Below are 19,680 nucleotides of genomic sequence, written 5' to 3'. Positions count from 1 at the left end.
GCCACATGGAGTGCAGAGGATCGCCTGGCAATGCCAATTTTGAGCTTGCGTCTAATGCTCCATGAGCGGTGTTTGCAAAGCAAATAAAGGGAGCTTCCATTTTAGACAGGGCTCAGGCGATAAGGTACCTTTTAAGCAAACCTGATAAGCAAATGTGCCATCGCATAGTTGAGCCCTGAAAGAAAAGTGTGCTGAACAAGAATGAGAAACGGAAAGAGTCTGCCCAGAGCCATACGTGGATATTTGGGGATGGGGAACAAAATATTGGGGGGCCCCTGCCCCCCACCTGCACTTCTTCCAAACTCCCTGCCCTTCTGCAGAGTGCCCCTTCACCTGTCATTTACAACTGGGCACAGGCCTCTCCTTCCGCCTTGCCCTCTTGCCAGTGTGGTGTAGTGGTTAAGAGCGGTGGACTCGTAATCTGGTGAACCAGGTTCGCTTCCCCGCTCCTCCACATGCAGCTGCTGGGTGACCTTGGGCCAGTCACACTTCTCTGAAGTCTCTCAACCTCACTAACCTCACAGAGTGTTTGTTGTGGGGGAGGAAGGGAAAGGAGATTGTTAGCTGCTTTGGGACTCCTTAAGGGGAGTGAAAGGCAGGATATCAAGTCCAAACTCCTCCTCCTCCTCCCCCTCCTCCTCCTCCTCTTCTTCTTTTTGCCCACTGTGCAAAAAGCTTCTACCTGCTTCCTCCCCACCCCTTGCTCACTCTCCTGCTCGCCTCTCCTACCATTTTCTTGTTTTCATTTCACTTTTAATTTGTATGCCACCTTTCTCAATTAATTTGTATGCCACCTTTCTCAATTACAAGGCAGTTTGCAGCAACAAGATATACAACAGAGAACACACACCTTATAACAATCTTATACGATACAAAACGTCAGAATAAAACATAACTTTAAAATGGAATGATTTCTAAAGTCATATTCAATAATCTATTAGAATATCATAGTACACAATCAAGCTGTCTCTCCTACTGGCCTGCCAGCCGGACGGCCCGCCTGCTTCTTCCCAGCTGCTTCGGATCAGACAGGCTTGGAAATGTCACCGAAAGCTGGGAGGCAAGCAGGGGAAAGAGGGCAGTGCCCAGCTGGAGGGGAGGTGGGTGCCCAAAGGAGGGAGGGAGAAAGGTGCCAACTTGCAAAAATATTGGGGGAAGCGACTTCCAAAGTGGAAAGAAAGAGGAGCATTGTTGGCCCCCCCATTGATCTCTGATGTCTCTAAATAGGAGCCCTGGAAGGCTGCTGTCAGGGATGGATCTAGATTAAGATTGAAATGTAATTGGATTAAATAAGATTTCAGAAGCAAAATTAAATTAATTTATCTTACCTTGAAATCTAGCACATGGGAGGCCATCTAAAAAGCATAATTGGCTTATCAGTTGGTTTATTTCTGAACTGTAATTGTAATTTGGTAATGTTGGAATCCCCTTCATGGATCACATGGATTTGGTAATGTTAGAATCCCCTTCATGGATCACTGGCTTGCCATGGCGAAGGGGCTTGAATAACTCAGAGAAGCTATGAGCTATGCCGTGCAGGGCCACCCAAGATGGACAGGTCATAGTGGAGAGTTTTGACCAATGTGATCCACCTGGAGCAGGAACTGGCAAGCCACTCCAGAATCCCTGCCAAGAAAACTCCATGGACAATATTTGACCAAACTGCAGGAGGCATTGGAAGACAGGAGTGCCTGGCGTGCTCTGGTCCATGAGGTCACAAAGAGTCGGACACGACTAAATGACTAAACAACAACAACAATGTTAGAAGTGGCTTAAATTGGATAGATGTAATTGAAAATTAATAAAAAATTATTTATAAGAAAATAAAAAAATAGATTAGCCAATGGTCTGTCCAGGATAAGGCAGCTTCATATATCCCACCTATATATTCCATTGGAATTGAAATGAGAAACACTGATAAGCACTTCCAGTTATATTCTTTTAAAAAAACAGCCAAGTTGTATATGTGTGTGTGGTTTTTTTACATCTCACTCTACATTCATGCCAACTGAAATACACAGGAAGCAGCTGAGAGGCTCAAATAAATAAAGCTGGCAGGCGTGAGTGCCATTAGGAATGGAAAATTTGCTTCGGGATCAGAACCAAGAATTGGACTAATCCATCGGTGACAGGGAGCGACACTCGATTGCCTCCTTGCGCTTGAGGCAAGCATCTTCTCTCACTGCCATAAACATCTCAAGTCTATGTGAATAGCGTGGTGTGCTTGGAGTCATTATTTTTGCACCCCTGTTCCTGAAGAAGAAGGAAAAAAATCCCCCACAAAAATCAATTTGAACTAGGATTCAAAGAAGGGTAAACATAAGAAGCGGTGATGCCAAAACAGAAAACGAGTTTGGGAAACGCAGCTCAGTCTTTCACATGCTGTGAAGCTGTTTTGTTTGTTTGCTATGAAATGGTCTAACAGAAAAGCAGGACGACTGAAAGGTTGCTGTATGATAGAGCTTTGGCTGCCAGTGTTCATTTTTCTTTATTTTTCATTGTTAAGATTTTATTAAAATTTGGCAAATCAGGATTAAAATGGATTTTTTTTACATAAATACAAAAAAAGAGGAAATAATTCCTCATATGTCACATAAGGTCAAGTAGAAGAAGATTTTTAAGGCTACCCTTAAAAAATGGTCTAAAAACTGCCAGTGTTTCAGAATATAGTAGACCATTTCTTATTAAGAAGAACACAGCAGTGTAAAAACAAATTGAAATTGACAGGTTTACCCTCCCTAGTGATATTGCTTGCTTGTTATTTTGAGGGCATATATATATAGGGGATATATATATATATATATATATATATATATATATATATATATATTCTGCCTGTGCACAAGGTTCCTAGTGGTCTCCAATCTGCTGCTGCCGCCAAAATCTTCACTCCCTTAACTTCATTTATGCTACAACACCTGATGTTCCCCAGGGTATCCATGGAGCTGATTGCACAGTTGAGGTAGTGCAGATTTAATAGATTTGATTTTTACAAAATTGGTGCTTTACTTTTTTTATGTTCAAGCAGATCTGAGGGCTTTTAAGGCCATGCGGTAGGAGTGCAAATATAAAATAAAGAAACCTTGGTAAGGCGAAGAAACTGCTATTCCTTAACAAACCCAGTTTGATAGGTGATGCTGTCTGCGGCAGACTTTGACAGAGGCAATTTAACACTTGTGAAGCTGATATCATAATAGTTCCTTTGCTTCCACCTCCAGAAAAGCAGAACATAATAGGCCCAGGATATACAAAATGGATTTATGTAGCACAGTCTGTCATAATTTTGACTTCAAATAGAGCGTTAATAGAGCATATGAATGTAGCAGTTCTAATACTCCCAATATTTCCTACATTCAAAGATACTGAAAGATAAACAAATAGCAAGCTCAATTCTGTTACGAAAGGTTAGAGAGAGAAAATAACACAAGGCTTTCATAGTTTTGGAAGTGTGATGATAGATAGAGTTGCCAGACTTTGGAGACCATTCAATGGGTGCCAAGTTAAACCTCAGGGCCATCAGATGATGACTTTTGAATCTTAGGATCTCAGAGTAAAGGGCAGGTAAATTATCATCATCATCATCAACAACAACAACGACAACAACATCATCTTGGGTCTTAGAGTTTTGCAGTATTCCTTTGAAACATTATACAGGGTGGCCCAAAAAGTAGGTATACTGTTTTAGAATCCACTTCCTTTGTTCTTGACTCAAGTTCGCAACATCAGTAAAGAAAAAACAATCCTTTTATCTGACTCCACTATTCTTTCCAATGCCAGTCTGAAATTTAACAGCCACTTTGTCATGTGTCAGCTATGTCTACCCATATAATCTGTTGTGATGAATTCCATTGATTCAACTGTATACCTACTTCTGTATACCCTGTATATATATTCTGAAAACAAAAATATTGCAGAAGATCCGAAACATTTTTTCAGTGGAAATTTAGAGATAATAAAAGAACTCCCTCTAATGTGACCCCTGAAATATCTCTTCCCACCTTAATTTCACAATTTTCCCCCTTGGCCTTCACATTTTCAGTTTCATCTTTCTACTGCTAATCCCTGATATTTTCCCCTGCCAGTGTGTCAAAAATATTTCAAGCATGGTGATGTCGCAGGTCTGGAGCCAAAACACTACGGTCCATTGCTCCACGAGTCTTTGACAAGCTGGAGACCTGGAAACCCTATGTGACCCAGAATTCTAAAGTATTCAAAGAGTGGGAATAGAGCTGATATTTCATTAATTGGTGGCAGTAAAGCATCAGGATGTTGGATCAAAAACCCTTGCAAGCTTTATCCAAGTGCATTAAGGTCAAAATCCAGAAATGATAGGTAGAGAAACATACCCTGTCCCCAATTCATCACTATGAATGAGGTGGCGCTGTTCCTCTGCCAGACCATTCCTGGAGCTAACCTCTATTGGCAGGTCATAAAAAACCCTGCAGCCAACTGTCTCATCTCTCAGCCTAACCTACCTCACAGGGTCGTTGTGAGGATGAAATGGGGAGGACAAGAACCGTGTACACCATCTTGAGCATGGGTAGGCAAACTAAGGCCCGCGGGCTGGATCAGGCCCAATTGTCTTCTGGATCCGACCCATGGACGGTCCGGGAATCGCCATGTGAATCGCCAGCACGCGATTCCCTCTCCCTCCCTCCCTCTCCTTCACACGGCGGCGCCTCCTCCCTCCCTCCTCCTGGCTTCTCCCTGCCCTGCCTAGAGGAGGAAGGGGGCTGGGCTTTGTTGGTGCCAGTAGCAGCTGCGCTCGAGCGGCCGCCATTTTAAGCAGCCCCTCTCGGGAGCCCTTTCGTGCGCCGCTCATGGTCCTGCTGCTGCTTCCACTGCCGCCGCCAGCCCCTGCTGCTTGCAAGACACAGGTAAGCAGCCACTGGGACTTGTGGTGCTCTTGCATCATTCCCCCCAAAATATAGTCCGGCCCCCCACAAGGTCTGAGGGACAGTGGACTGGCCCCTTGCTGAAAAAGTTTGCTGATCCCTGATCTTGATAGGGGTACATAAATGTAATAAATCTAATGTTTCCAGTGTGGTTTGGCATGGTGTCCACTTACCCTGTTAGTCTGGTAAGATTCCTGGAAACTAGAGGGAAGGTTGTTGAAAGTGGCCAATGGACTTTCTTCCTTTTGAGTCTTTAAAGTGCATGTTTATTGCTAGAACCTACTTTTTGTAACCAAAAATCATTCTGAAGGATGAGCAATGTTTTTCAGAAGCCCTCTCCAAAAGACAAGGTGAGATTATCAATATAATTGATCTCTACGTCTACCGGACATTTGAGTCTCCCGTGTGATCACCGAGACTTTTAAAGTTATCACCTCTGTCAGTTTTTATATTTTGTTCGTCACCAGCCTTTGCAAACCCTGACCACGTGCTCCTTGTTTGCAGAGACAAAAATTGTGAAAGGGAAAATGTCACGTAAATGATACATACAAGAGAGAAGGAACAAACCAAGCACAAGGCAAGAATGCCTTGAAATGCCTTTGCAGGATCATTTATGTTTATCATGTCCTCAAATGCTGCTATTAGCATACTCACCCCTCACAAGAAGTTCTGCCTCATCTGATATACTGTCTGCTGTGGTCTGTACCCTGCAGCCATATCTCCCAGCATGCACCAGAAGAATGTTCCTGATCATTAAATCTGCAGAGGACGCTTGCTGGAAAGAAATGAAAAAGCAATACAATAGCACCAGCTTAAAAAACATCACAAATCTTTCTTTGTAAAACAGGGAAACAGGTTTGACTGGGAGCTTTGGAAGTCCTTATTCCAATCTCCAACTCAACACATTAATGGTAGTAACCCTGCCCTCCAACACACATGTTACAGACACCCAGTGGTTAAGAGTGTTAGAGCAGGACCTAGAAGACTAGGGTTCAAACCTCCACTCAGACATGAACTTATTGGGTCACCCTGGACCAGTCACTTGGCTGGTAAAACACATCACAAAATTCAGAGAAGTGCGAATTCCAAAGGAAGGCTTTGCTTCAGTTCTCATGTTGTTTCGGAAAATTCAGACTAGGCAGATTTGCCTTCAGCTGTGAACTGAATTGAATTCCTTCTCCATCTATACATGAGCCTGGGGGCTCAGAGAGTTGGAAAGAGATAACAGGGAGGGAACTGATTGCTATATTTAGACTGGAGCACTATTCACCCATCAGCCCGTGATTATGATTATTTATTATTATGTATATTCGAGTGGCATTATGAGAAAAGCCAGTTTTAATGCTGTGAACTGAGAATGCGGTAGCATTTTTCTGTACTTGTAAGCCAAGTTGCTGAGTTCGACATCTTTCGATGCCCCATAAAAGAGTGCTGTTTAAAGGAAAGACAGGATAACTATGTCATTATCTGCTTCTTTAAAAAATTACAGAGTGGCAGATGATAAGCTTCTTAAATTGCAACCGGAGCTCTTAGAAACGCTGTGCTGTATTGACTCACAATAACACACTGTCCCTTTCAGCATTTAATAGGGAAAATTATGAGCTTGATGCTGGGGACTTTCTTACTGAATTACATCTTAATGTACACCGTACTTACAGTTTATCATTACCATCCATTGCAAAGAGGTTTTTTGTGTGTTTTAAATGTACTTTATCTCTCTCTCTTTATTAGTTTGCAACTCTCTGATTCACTGTCTGGAATCCCTAGAAACTTGGTTACGGAAAATGATTTTAAAACAGCATAATGACCTGAAACTTCTCTTCCCCAGGCTAAACATGCCAGCTCTTTCAACCGTTCTTCATAGGACTTGGTGTCTAGGTTGTTCACCACCCTGCTAAAACCTTTCTGGACATTCTGCAGTTTGAGCATGCACTTCTTAAAATGCTGCTGATAGTGTCATGAATCATATTACACTAGAGTTGCAGGATCTTCACACCCATATTTAGAATAATGGTTTGCCTCTTTTGGGAGGGATCTTGATAAAATGCACCCTTCATTTAAACCGAATTCTATCACTTCCTCCTATCTCACATTTATTTTTATTTTTGCATTCTTACTTGATAACAAAATTTACAAATAAAATTCACAATAATTCCGGTGTGTGCGCGCGGGTGTGTGTGTAATTGCTTTACATTACCATTGCACTTGTTATTCTAACATTTCAGAAAGAACACCCATTTCTCCATAAATTTATTAGGCTGATTTATTGGTAAAGGTAAAGGTAAAGTGACCCAGGTCCAGTCGTGGCCGACTCTGGGGTTGCGGCGCTCATCTTGCTTTACTGGCCGAGGGCGCCGGCGTACAGCTTCCGGGTCATGTGGCCAGCATGACTAAGCCGCTTCTGGCGAACCACAGCAGCGCACGGAAACGCTGTTTACCTTCCTGCAGGAGCGGTACCTATTTATCTACTTGCACTTTGACGTGCTTTCGAACTGCTAGGTTGGCAGGAGCAGGGACTGAGCAACGGGAGCTCACCCCGTCGCGGGGACTCGAACCGCCGACCTTTTGATCGGCAAGTCCTAGGCTCTGTGGTTTAACCCACAGTGCCACCCGTGTTCCGTATACAACACACATAAAATGCTTTTTCTTTACCAATCTAGCTGAGTCCCTGGTCACTGTGATCACATGAACTGATGTTGGCTCCAACCCTGATCATCCAGTTCCCATGTCATAGCGGGCCCTCTTTTGTTTGAACAGATTGTTTAATAATGGACTGGGGTGATTAGTTCCTCAATGGGAGGGGATGGCTGGTTAGATTTTTCTAAATCGACAACCTATATGCAGGAAGTTGTTCGTAACATCTATGTGGCAGAAGGGGAAGCAGTTTGCCACAGGGGGCTAAACAGAGGAATTGGCATTTTAACTGGGATGGATCAAACCTAGGGGATCTATTGCTTTTTTATGAATCTGTCGCAAGATTAGTAGTTGCACTGCCTATTTTAGGGGCTTGCTTGCTTCTAAAGTGCTCTGCTTGTATATTTGCAAACAAGCAGATAATGCAAAGACGCTATATATCTGCAGTATTCTTTCTCATACCCAACACACCGTTTAACGATAAATAGCCCATCCGTGGAAGCTCCTACCAGCTGGAAAAATAGGATGATGCAATCACTTTTTCATACCAGTGTTTTGAATTCAATTGTGCCTTTTAGCTCTAGTATTTACAGACAATTGGCAAATTCAAACTCTGAATAAGTGTTGAAACAGACAAACACTCTCTCACGCACAGGTGATACTCCACTAATAACATAACTCTTCCTTGGGTATATCAAGCCTGACAGAACTGTTGGCACTTGTCTAAGGCAATTGCGCACGAGAAAAATACAGAACAGCAATTCCCATGCTTCCATTGCAGACTTTCAGAATTTCTCAACCCAGTTAGTTCATTGCAACTCTGAAGATGTGATGAATCACTATATTTCACTTTAGCAAGGTGCCAGCTTGGGGATGCAAAGTTTGCAACTTGTCTAGCACGACATCGCTGATTAGCCATGAAATATAGGGTATTCGAGAAGATTAATGTTTTCGATATAAAACCACAGATAGTTAAAGGGTAAGACCAAAACCGGTCCACATTTCCCTTTCCCTCTGAGAATAATTTACATTTAATGCGTGCCTTGTTGTTAAAGCAAATAAAAGTATCATATATATACAGTGACTGTCTGCTTTTATTGCCTCGGTGCCTTTAAAAAAATGTAGCTGGCACTCTGAGAGGAGGTTCACAGTGAACGAATCCTAATGTTCTCCTCTGGAAGGCAAATGGGTATTCAGCCTACATACCTAAATGGGAGACTGATGGAAAGGGGGTGAATAATAGTGTTTCAGGTGGGGGAAGATAAGAGCAATATAACAGAATCCTTTGGAATGCGCTTATTCCAACAAAATGCATCAGGAAGGATGGTTCTTAGGCAGAGAACATAGCCACAGATGCCAACCATTCACCACTAGGGTCTGATTCCTGGCCCTACAACTTTGCTGGTAGGTCCGCTCTGCTTGGCAGGTTGCAAAATTGTATGATCCACTCTGTGGAACAAAAATTATGCATGCTGTTGTTTGCTTGAAATGTTTAGAAATCAGAAGACAAACAAGGGGTTCAGCTGGAGTGTCCACTGAATGTGTATGTTTCTGACCGATCCTCCTTCTGAGCGGCAAGGCCATAAGTCATAAACTTTGCATGCACTCCAAGTTCAACCCAGGAATTCAGTTTATTTTATTTATTAAACTTATCTTCCAACCTTCCTTCCAAAGGAGCCCAGGGCTGGGAGAGACTTCCACCTGAAGCCCTGGATATTCAGTGAAGATATTACCAAGCTAGATGCTCTGACTTGGAAGAATGCAGCTCCCGGCATTCTGAAATATCTCAGCAAAACAAAACAAAAGCACCTCAGCCCTTGATTCTGCTCTTATTCACAGATCTTGAAAGAGAAGCCAACAGTAAAGAAGAGGAAGTACAACTGTTCTTCCATGTCCCAAAGACACCCATCCAGGAGTGTTCATGGCTCTGGCTTCGCCATGCATTGATGACATGCTCTATACTCAGTAAGCATATGATTTAGCATATTGTTCAAGCTGCCTTCTTTCTCTGTATACCTGAAGGAGCATCTCCACCCCCCCATTGTTCAGCCCAAACACTGAGATCCAGCTCCGAGGGTCTTCTGGCATTTCCCTCCCTGTGAGAAGTGAAGCTACAGGGAACCAGGCAGAGGGCCTTCTCAGTAGTGGCACCCGCCCTGTGGAACGCCCTCCCATCAGATGCCAGGGAGAATAAGAACTATCTGACTTTTAGAAGACTTCTGAAGGCAGCCCTGTTTAGGGAAGTTTTGATGTTTGATGCTTTACTGGGACTGATGTTTAAATTTTTTTGTAAACCACCTAGAGTGGCTAGAGCAACCCAGTAAGATGAGTGGCATATAAATACATTATTGTTATTGTTTTAACCAGCTACAGCCTGGTATGTACAGGAGACCCAATGGGGCTATATTTTAAGAGTTGTTGTTTTACTCGTTAGGGCAGCCAACATGGCGCCATGCAGATGTTTTGGACTACAACTCCCTTAATTTCTGACCGTTGGCTTTGCTAGCTGGACCAATGCTGAATTGGGGCTCTTTCTACTTTACCATAGTGGCCAGGAAACCCCATCTCTGGACTATTTTGGTCATTTTGGAGGTCAAAACCACATGGAACCAGCCTGATCCCTCCCACCCTTTCCTTTTCCTTCTGTGATGGAACCCCTATTTGGGGACTTCCCTGGCTTTTCTGGCCCACGTAGGACCAGTCTGGATAGTTGGACTTGATGAAGATTTGAAGTTTTCTCCCCCCAAACAGTTTTTGATCTGGGCTTCCACTGAAATGAGGCTGCATTTTAATGTTGTATTTTAATCCTGTTTTTAAGTTGTATTTTAATCAATTGTTTTTATACCTGATGTTAGCCGCCCTGAGCCCGGTCTTGACTGGGGAGGGTGGGGTATAAATAAAATAAATAAATAAATGGACAGGATTTGGGCTGGGTGGGAATCAGGTTGGAAGTCCACATGCAGGGGCAAATGAATGGAGAAGCCTTTACAGATGGATTGTGTCCATGCTCATTGGTGGGGAAGTTGTGGACCTCTTATTGTCGTTGGCCTGCAACTCCCATCAACCCTAGCCAGCACAGCTAACCAACTGCCATAGAAAAGCATGGTCATCAGGGAAACCATAAGTGACGATGGAAGGTGGTATAACCTAGTCATCTAGTCCAAACTCCTGCAATGCAGGAATCTGAACACGCAGTCCCCCATTCAATTTGAAACTACACCAGACCCTGCTTAGCTTTGGCAAATGTGCTAGCAGTTTTATTGCTGCACCACTAGGAGGTCATATTATAAGTTGTCTTGAAAATAATGGTCCTTTTTCACTTTCCATATCACTGGCAAAGCCATCAGGCACCATCAGGAATCAGGATGACTCACAGCATTTATTTAGCAGGAATTCTCCAATTAAAGCATTGTGGTTTGAAAAGGAACGTTTTAGAGAACATTGCCACATCCCATGAAAACTACTTAATTAGCGCAGCATTTTCTGACAAGTGATTTTATGCATATGGACCTTGTTGCTACTGAACTTCATTTAGTCTTCCTGACATTTTAAAGTTGAATAGTTTCCACTTTTTTTTAAAAAAAAAAGTAACTGGAAAGTTAAAACTAGTAAAAAAGAAGAAGCAAAAGTGGTAGGGTACTGGTTTTCACACACGTTCGGGGCATCCTTTACGCACCAGTGTTTGTCAGCCGAAGTGTCCCTGCACATACGCTTCAGGTTACAGACTCCGCTAACCCAGAAATAGTGCTTCAGGTTAAGAACTTTGCTTCAGGATGAGAACAGAAATCGTGCTCCGGCGGTGTGGCAGCAGCAGGAGGCCCCATTGGCTAAAGTGGTGCTTCAGGTTAAGAACAGTTTCAGGTTGAGTACAGACCTCTGGAATGAATTAAGCACTTAACCCGAGGTACCACTGTATGTTTTGTAGCAAGTGATATTAAACGATGTTTTTATTTTTTGTTTGGGATTTGTAAGAGATGTGCCAACTTTTATGTTTGAATAATCTTGTTTTTTAATAAATTCTGGAAAAAGGACTTTTTCCTGTTTCGTCTTTTGTGCCTTTCTGCTGGGGAAGCGAAACCAGCACCTGACCACTCAGTCGCCTACCAGAGCCTGTTGGATTTCTGTCTGTGCCACGGTAAAGTGACACAGGGTGGGGCAGCCCAGTAACGCTGAAGGGTAATCTCCCTCCTTAGGTTACTTTTTGGAGCTGTTCTGGGATAGGGAAGTGGTGGCAGCAACTACTGCTTCTGTTTTTGTGTGTTCTGAAAAAGCTTCTGCACACTCCTCTCTCTCTCAGCCGGGTCTTGCCGGACTTGGAGGGCAGGTTGGAGGGGGTGGGGGAGTGCGCACGAATGCTTTGTTGTTGTTTAGTCGTTTAGTCGTGTCCGACTCTTCGTGACCCCATGGACCAGAGCATGCCAGGCACTCCTGTCTTCAACTGCCTCCTGCAGTTTGGTCAAACTCATGCTGGTAGCTTCGAGAACACTGTCCAACCATCTCGTCCTCTGTCGTCCCCTTCTCCTTCTGCCCTCGATCTTTCCCAACATCAGGATCTTTTCCAGGGAGTCTTCTCTTCTCACGAGGTGGCCAAAGTATTGGAGCCTCAGCTTCAGGATCTGTCCTTCCAGTGAGCACTCAGGGCTGATTTCCTTCAGAATGGAGAGGTTTGATCTTCTTGCAGTCCATGGGACTCTCAAGAGTCTCCTCCAGCACCATAATTCAAAAGCATCAATTCTTCGGTGATCAGCCTTCTTTATGGTCCAGCTCTCACTTCCATACATCACTACTGGGAAAACCATAGCTTTAACTAAAGCTTTAACTTTAATGGTTATTACTTGTTACCCGAGAAGCTACTAGGGAGGGGCATCCAATGCTCTGGAGAAGATTTTGAAGGCCCACAGAAGACTCCAGTGAGGAGGAGAGGAAGGTGAAGTCCCATTGCACAAGCCGAAGTCTGTTCCACTTGCACACAGAAAACAGCATTGCAAATAACCCTGAGAGGCTGCCCTGAAGCATGCCCAACCTTCTTATTGAAGCTCCTCATTCCAGTGACAAAATACAGCAATGGGCCCCTTTTGAAATGGGTTCCAATCTAGGATCACTAGTTGTTACATTGGACCGATTGTAGGTGACTAGAAATGGGCCGAAACTTAGAAAAAGAATTCCTCCCCCAAATATATACTCTATATTGTAATTTTTTTCACAACAAGGAACACATTTAACAGAAAACCGATCTTCATTACAAACAACACAATTGCACACTGTGCCAGAAATTCCCTTGTTCGGGAGTCCTTTCAAAGATCTAAAAGTGGTACTATCAAGATAACAGGTCCTTCCAGAATGATGCCTAGTTTGCTGGAGGTTTGCTGACTTCATTTACATAAGCAAAAAAGGACATTTACTAAGGCTGCCCATTGATTAAATAATGTTCAGTTTACAACCAGCTTGATTAATCACTCTGATTAATTTGATGAATTTAAATTATTTTAATGGCTAAAAAAATGCACAGTATTTAGCTTGCATATTAAACACTGGATAACATAACCTTTGCAATGGCGTAGAAAATTACAAAATAAATGAAATTGAATGTACTCCATCAATTGTATTTTGTCTGTAATAACTAAGACAACATAACCAGCTTTCTGTTAGCACTTCTCATTGAACTAGTTTAAATATAAGGTAAAGGTAAAGGGACCCCTGACCATTAGGTCCAGTCATGACCGACTCTGGGGTTGCGGCGCTCATCTCACTTTATTGGCCGAGGGAGCCAGTGTACAGCTTCTGGGTCATGTGGCCAGCATGACTAAGCCGCTTCTGGCTTCAGCGCACTGAAACGCCGTTTACCTTCCCGCTGGAGTGGTACCTATTTATCTACTTGCAGTTTGACGTGCTTTTGAACTGCTAGGTTGGCAGGAGCAGGGACCGAGCAATGGAAGCTCACCCCGTCACGGGGATTTGAATTGCCGACCTTCTGAACGGCAAGTCCTAGGCTCTGTGGTTTAACCCACAGCGCCACCTGCATCCCTTAGTTTAAATATACCAGGAACAAATGTTTGCTATAAGTGTGAGCTTCATCTGCACCACACATTTAAACCACTATTATACCACTTTAAATAGTCTTAGGTTACTCTAAAGAATCCTGGAATTTGCAATTTGTAAAGGATTCTGAGAGCTTTTAGGATACCCCTATTCCCCCCACAGAGCTACAACCCCCAGGGTTCCATGGGAAGAGGGCTAGACTGTTAAACCACCCTTATCAAACTACAGTTGCCAGGAGTTTTTGAGGGAAGCCTCGGCTATTAAAGCGGTATAATCCTGCTTTTAATGCACCATGCAGATGAGGCTACAATTTACTTTTTTAAAAAAGTATGGGTTTTTTTCCTCTCTCACTAGGCTCATGAATGTCTCACCAACAGCTACACTGTAAAGATTCACGGCTATTTCCTTCTCGACTAAAGTAAATATTCCTATGCTTCAATTAACACAAATGAGATACTTAATTCGGTGAGCTAACATTTTTCTTTCTTTCTTTCTTTTTAAAGCCCTTGACTGTAATTACATTTCTTCCGGTCATGTCTGAAATATTTCTGTGATGAAAAGACCTCTCTCCAGCAAACCATTTTTCCATTCGATTCTCCCCCCACTTCGAAAAGAAATGGATTCTTGAAGGATGCTCACCGCCCTGATGCTTTCAAAATGTCCTCCTTCTTTCTCAAAATCGATAGGCTGCCCGTTCAGAATCCAGTGGAACATGACATCTAAGGTGGGGTCATGAATGGCTTTGCAGCTGAGGACAATGCTCTCTCCCACTGTCAGCTCAGTCCTTTTGGGAGACAGGTCTATCTTGGTAGGCTCTGAAGAGACAAAAGGGATGTGTGGCATGGTGTGCTAGGCTCGGAATATAGAAAGCTGCCTTATATTGTCGGACCAGCAGATCGGTATTATCTACACTGAGTGGCAGTAGGTTCCAGCATGCTTCTGAAAACCAGTTTCTGGATACTGCAGGAGGGCAGAGTGCAACTGTGCTCAGGTTCTGCTCGCAGTCTTTCCAAAGGTATCTAGTTGGCCACTGTGAGAACGGAATGCTGGACTAGATGGGTCATTAGCGTCCAGTGGCGTAGCGTGGGTTGTCAGCACCCGGGGCAAGGCAAGTAATTTGCGCCCCCTAACCCGTGGATTTGTGCCCCCTAACCCTAACCCCCAGATGCTGCGCCCAGTGCGGCCGGCCCCCCCTGCACCCCCATGCTACGCCACTGTTAGCGTCATCTTTGTCCTTGCGTTGTCTTTGTTTTTATTATGTATTTTGTGTTTGTGTGTGTGTGTGTGTACAGTGGTACCGCCACTGTTAGCGTCATCTTTGTCCTTGCGTGGTCTTTGTTTTTATTATGTATTTTGTGTTTGTGTGTGTGTGTACAGTGGTACCTCGGGTCACAGGCACTTCAGGTTACAGATGCATCAGGTTACAGACTCCGCTAACCCAGAAATACTACCTCGGGTTAAGAACTTTGCTTCAGGATGAGAACAGAAATCGTGCGGTGGTGGCGGGAGGCCCCATAAGATAAAGTGGTGCTTCAGGTTAAGAACAGTTTCAGGTTAAGAACGGACCTCTGGAACGAATTCTTAAATAGAGGTACCACTGTACACACACACACACACACACACACACACACACACACACACACACAATACATAATAAAAACAAAGGCAACTCAAGGACAAAGATTACGCTAATGGCCTGTCTAGTCCAGGATTCTGTTCTCACAGTGGCCAACTAGATTATACCTTTAAATATTCTTTATTTATCAGATTATACCACCCTGTACCCTTAGATCTCAAAATGTAAAATTACTTTCTCTATATATATATATTGTAATTTTACGTTTTGAGATCTAAGGGTACAGGGCGGTATAATTTGATAAATGAAGAATCTGAAAATGGAGGAAAAGAGCTTTAAAAAAGAATGGGAAAAGTTTACAATTTATTTACAAGACCATTGTAAGCAGGTTAAAACACTAGCAGGATTCTAACCGCACTTGTAAACTAACGGAAAGTATGGACAGTTTGGAAGGATAAAACTTGGATAGTATTGATATGCAGTTGTAAATATTATCACTAGGACCCATGGAAGGGATGGGGATAAGTTAGGATATTAAGAGTAATCTCGATATTTGGATCTTGAATTGTTTTTTGTTGTGTGTGTGTGTGTGTGTGTGTGTGTGTGTGTGTGTGTGTGTGTGTATAATCTGAAAGTGTATCTGGGGTATATTATAGGGTGGGGAGTGGTATAGAAATATAAATAAATGCAACAAACAGCCACGTCTTACCTTTAACAAACACTGAAGCAACTATTTCTGCAGAACCAAATACATTTTCGCCTCGGCATACATATCTTCCCTCATCGGATTTGGTGGAATTCAGGATTCTGAGGCTCCCATCTGGAAGAACAGTTATCCTGAAAATTATAAAAAAGGTTTTTATCCTGAAATAGCATATGCAGAATCATCTCAAATGCTGATAACTTCTGTGGAGTCATCTTTCAAAGACCTCACAAATGGAATTATGGACCGTCTCCCCCATGTTTCTTAAGAATGATGAAAATGCCAATTGTGTTTGCCAGTCTTTCAAATAAGGCCAAAATAAACTCATTTTTATCCCCTTGCCTTCTGTAATACAGGAGGTCCAAACTCTCCAAAGAAGTGAAACAGTCTTTTAAAACTTAGAAGGGTAAATGTGCAAGGCTTTTTTTTTTTTAAACAGGATGTTTGTCTCTCAGTTTTGAAAAGTATAACTTTACCATCAAAAAGATGTTTTAATATTAAGTACCAACTGTTCAACTGGAATCTAATGGTGACCTTAGCAAATCAAATCTAAAAACAGACAGTGGTACAAAGTAAAAGCAGATGGGGAAAGGAGAGGAAATTAATTGTATATAGCCAAAAGATGATTTATAGTACACTCTATGCCAGTGTAGCATGAAGATGAAAATGAGCTCTGGCTACTAATGCATATTATTTTCATTTATTATAGTTAGGCAGCACATTATCTAAATGAAGCCAGAGACACTAAAGGTAGAATTAAGCTGTATAAGAACCATGGGGTTACACCTGAGAATTGCAGGCCCAACTGAGGTTCTGTCCCATCCCATAATATGTAGTGCAACTTATTCAGTATGCTGACTTTTATCATGTGGTGCGCTTCCTTGTCTATGCCAGGATTAGCCGATGACATGGAGACAGAGATTTCACACAAAGGGTTGCTCCTCATGAGATCAAGGAGCTGAACAATAAAATAAATAATAATAATAATAATAATAATAATAATAATAATAATAATAATAATTTTTTATTTATATCCTGCCCTCCCCAGCCAAAGCCGGGCTCAGAGCGGCTCACAACAGTAAAATAACACAACATTCTAAAATCATTTCATTATAAAATCAGTTCAAATCAAATTAATGGCAACCATTGGGCTGGGGTTCTGTGAAGATTGCCAAAGGGGGTCAGGCTGTGCCCTGACCAAAGGCCTGGTGGAACAGCTCTGTCTTGCAAGCCCTGTGGAAAGATGTCAAGTTCCGCAGGGCCCTAGTCTCTTGTGACAGAGCGTTTCACCAGATCGGAGCCATAGCCGAAAAAGCCCTGGCTCTGGTTAAGGCCAGCCTAACCTCCCTGTGGCCCGGGACCTCCAAGATTTTTTTGTTTGAAGACCGTAAGGTCCTCTGTGGGACATACCAGGAGAGGCGGTCCCGTAGGAAAAAATGCACCAGCAGAATCCATCTGATTGCTCCTGCTGTGACAACCTGCTGTGTCTGGTATCTCAGCTATGGCTGTATCTTCATTGGTGTAACCTGGCCACTGTGGTCCAGACATTGGAAACCTTGAGACTGGATTACTGCAATGTGTTCTAGGTGGACCTGCCCTTTGGCATGGCCCAGAAGCTCCAACTGGTACAAAATGCAGTGGCTTAACTGTTTATGGGGGCAGATGGCTGACCACATGGGACACCTCTGGTGCCAAAGGCAAACACTGGAAGAGAAACTTGTTTTTGCTGAGCATTACAGAAGAACGTATACAATAGGATTTACATTTGCAATGAATTTATTATTGATGCCAGAAACAGCCATTACTGTGAGTTGGAGTCCCTCCTTGCATGCACAGCAATAAAATAATATTATAAAAATGTGTTTACACACACACACACACACACACACACACACACAACATTATTTTGTAAGCTCTTTATATTTTGTAATCTGGAGCAGTTAAAACAAGAAATATAATTTAGGAATTCTGTTTATTTTAATTCCCAGTGCCTTCCAAAGCTTTGATAATTTAAAACATTTCCTATTGTCCCAAATATTTTCTTGTTTGTACTTGATTTTCTTGTAACTTGAATCCACTGGTTCCAGAGCAGGAGAAAACAAGCTTGCTCCATCTTCCATGTGGCAGCCCTTTAGATATTTGAAGATGGCTATCATATCTTCTCTCAGTCTCCTCTTTTTTAGGCTAAACATACCCAACTCCCTCAACCACTCCTTATAAGGTTTAGTTTCCAGACCCTTGATCAACTTGCTCATCCTTCTCTGCATACGTTCCAGCTTATCAATATCCTCCTTAAATTGTGGCACCCAGAACTGGACACAGTACTCCAGGTGTGATCTGACCAAGGCAAAATAGAGCAGTACTATTACTTCGCTTGATGTGGACATTATACTTCTGTTCATACAGCCTGGAAGAGCATTGGCTTTTTTTGCTGCTGCATCACACTGTTGACTCACATTAAGCTTGTGGTTTACTAAGACCCCTAGATCATTTCCACATGTGCTGCTGGCAAGCCAGATGTCCCCCCTTCTTATATTTGTGCAGCTGCTTAATTCTTGACTAAGAGCAGAACCTTACATTTGTCCCTATTGAAATATATGAGACACCATTATCAAAGAAGCCCACCCTCTAGTCATCACCCACCTAATTGTAGAAGAGAGACTGTAACATTCAGGCAGCGGCTTGTGGGAGAAGATGATTCTTTAGATTACCTGGCAGGTAATCATTATGTCATCCGCATATAATGAAATTTCCCACTCTGTCCCTCCTAACCCTTTAGTGGATTGATCACCTCCGATGAAGAATTAGGAGCTGTTTTCTTATAAAAACAAAACCTGTCCCGAAACCTGCCACATCAAAGGAATATACTCTATGACCCTACAGAAGAAAAAATAAATTACAGCTTTGTTGTTGGGTGCAGTTCCCGAGATTTATTGGGTGGAGAAAGTCTCGTTGTCATGAAAAATGTGCAACCATTAACTTGGGATGTGAACACGGTCCCCGTTCTAAGCAATTCCACAGATAGGGTAGATAGGTGTCAGAGAAAATCTGGGGGCATGGAAAGGTCAGGCAGGCTGCACGCTACATGTTGCATATGGAAGTTGAAGGATGGATTGCAAGAGTACTAACTGCTGACAACCGAGTCCATTCCATCTAATCACGTTGCATACGTTTTCTTGTTGGGCTCCATTACTGTGCATTACAGTAATCTAACCTCAGGGTTATGAAAGCATGACCGACTGCTGCCAGGCTCAGAACTGTTGCAGGATTGAAGCAGAAACCCATAGCTCAATGGAAGAAGACATGCTTTGCATGCGTAAGATGCTATGTTCAGTCTCCATTTAAATAATCTCAAGGACAGGGCTGCATGCCTCTGCAGAAAGCCTCAGGGAGCCATTGCCTGCCACAGCAGACAGCACTGAGCTGGATAGAACGATGGCTCAACTCAGTGGTTGCAATTACTTGCGTTTGGACAGGAAAAAACCTAGGTAAGGTCTCATACACTCTGAGGTGTCCAGAAATCTTTGCTTTCATCATTTATTAGCCAGACAGACTGCAGTTAATCTAAACTATGGTTTGTTTGGCACAAGCCAACGTCAAGTCATGGGTTATGAATGTGGCTCATTTAAGAAGTGTAGTTAAGATTAATGACAGTTTAGGGTTCCGACATAACATAAACTGTGGTTAATTGAAATTTTAAAAAATGTAAGCTTCCAATCTTGGAGGATAAGTGAGTCCTTGCCTGGAGTTTCCATAGACCAGTGTGGTCCAACTTTTCATACCAAGTGGGCTGCAAGAGTACTTCAACACTGAACCTGCCTTGTTGTGCAGGA

At 42.8% G+C, this 19,680-nt stretch overlaps 1 protein-coding gene across 4 annotated transcripts in view; it reads right to left on the bottom strand.

The window, feature by feature from the left end:
- CNTN5 (contactin 5) overlaps positions 1–19,680 on the bottom strand; it is a 657,243-nt gene that overhangs the window by 48,003 nt on the left and 589,560 nt on the right. For all 4 annotated transcript variants that reach the window (XM_082219029.1, XM_082219028.1, XM_082219031.1 and 1 more), the window contains 3 exons: positions 15,854–15,981; positions 14,208–14,383; positions 5,550–5,670 (listed from right to left, as the gene is read on the bottom strand). In XM_082219029.1, coding sequence (XP_082075155.1) covers positions 5,550–5,670; positions 14,208–14,383; positions 15,854–15,981 — 425 coding nt within the window. The remainder of the gene's footprint in view (positions 1–5,549; positions 5,671–14,207; positions 14,384–15,853; positions 15,982–19,680) is intronic.

This window comes from Podarcis vaucheri, assembly GCF_965113315.1.
Source record: "Podarcis vaucheri genome assembly, chromosome: 4".
NCBI lineage: Eukaryota > Metazoa > Chordata > Lepidosauria > Squamata > Lacertidae > Podarcis > Podarcis vaucheri.
The sequence above is the reverse complement of the archived record's forward strand: the minus strand, read 5'-3'. Positions and strand labels throughout refer to the sequence as shown.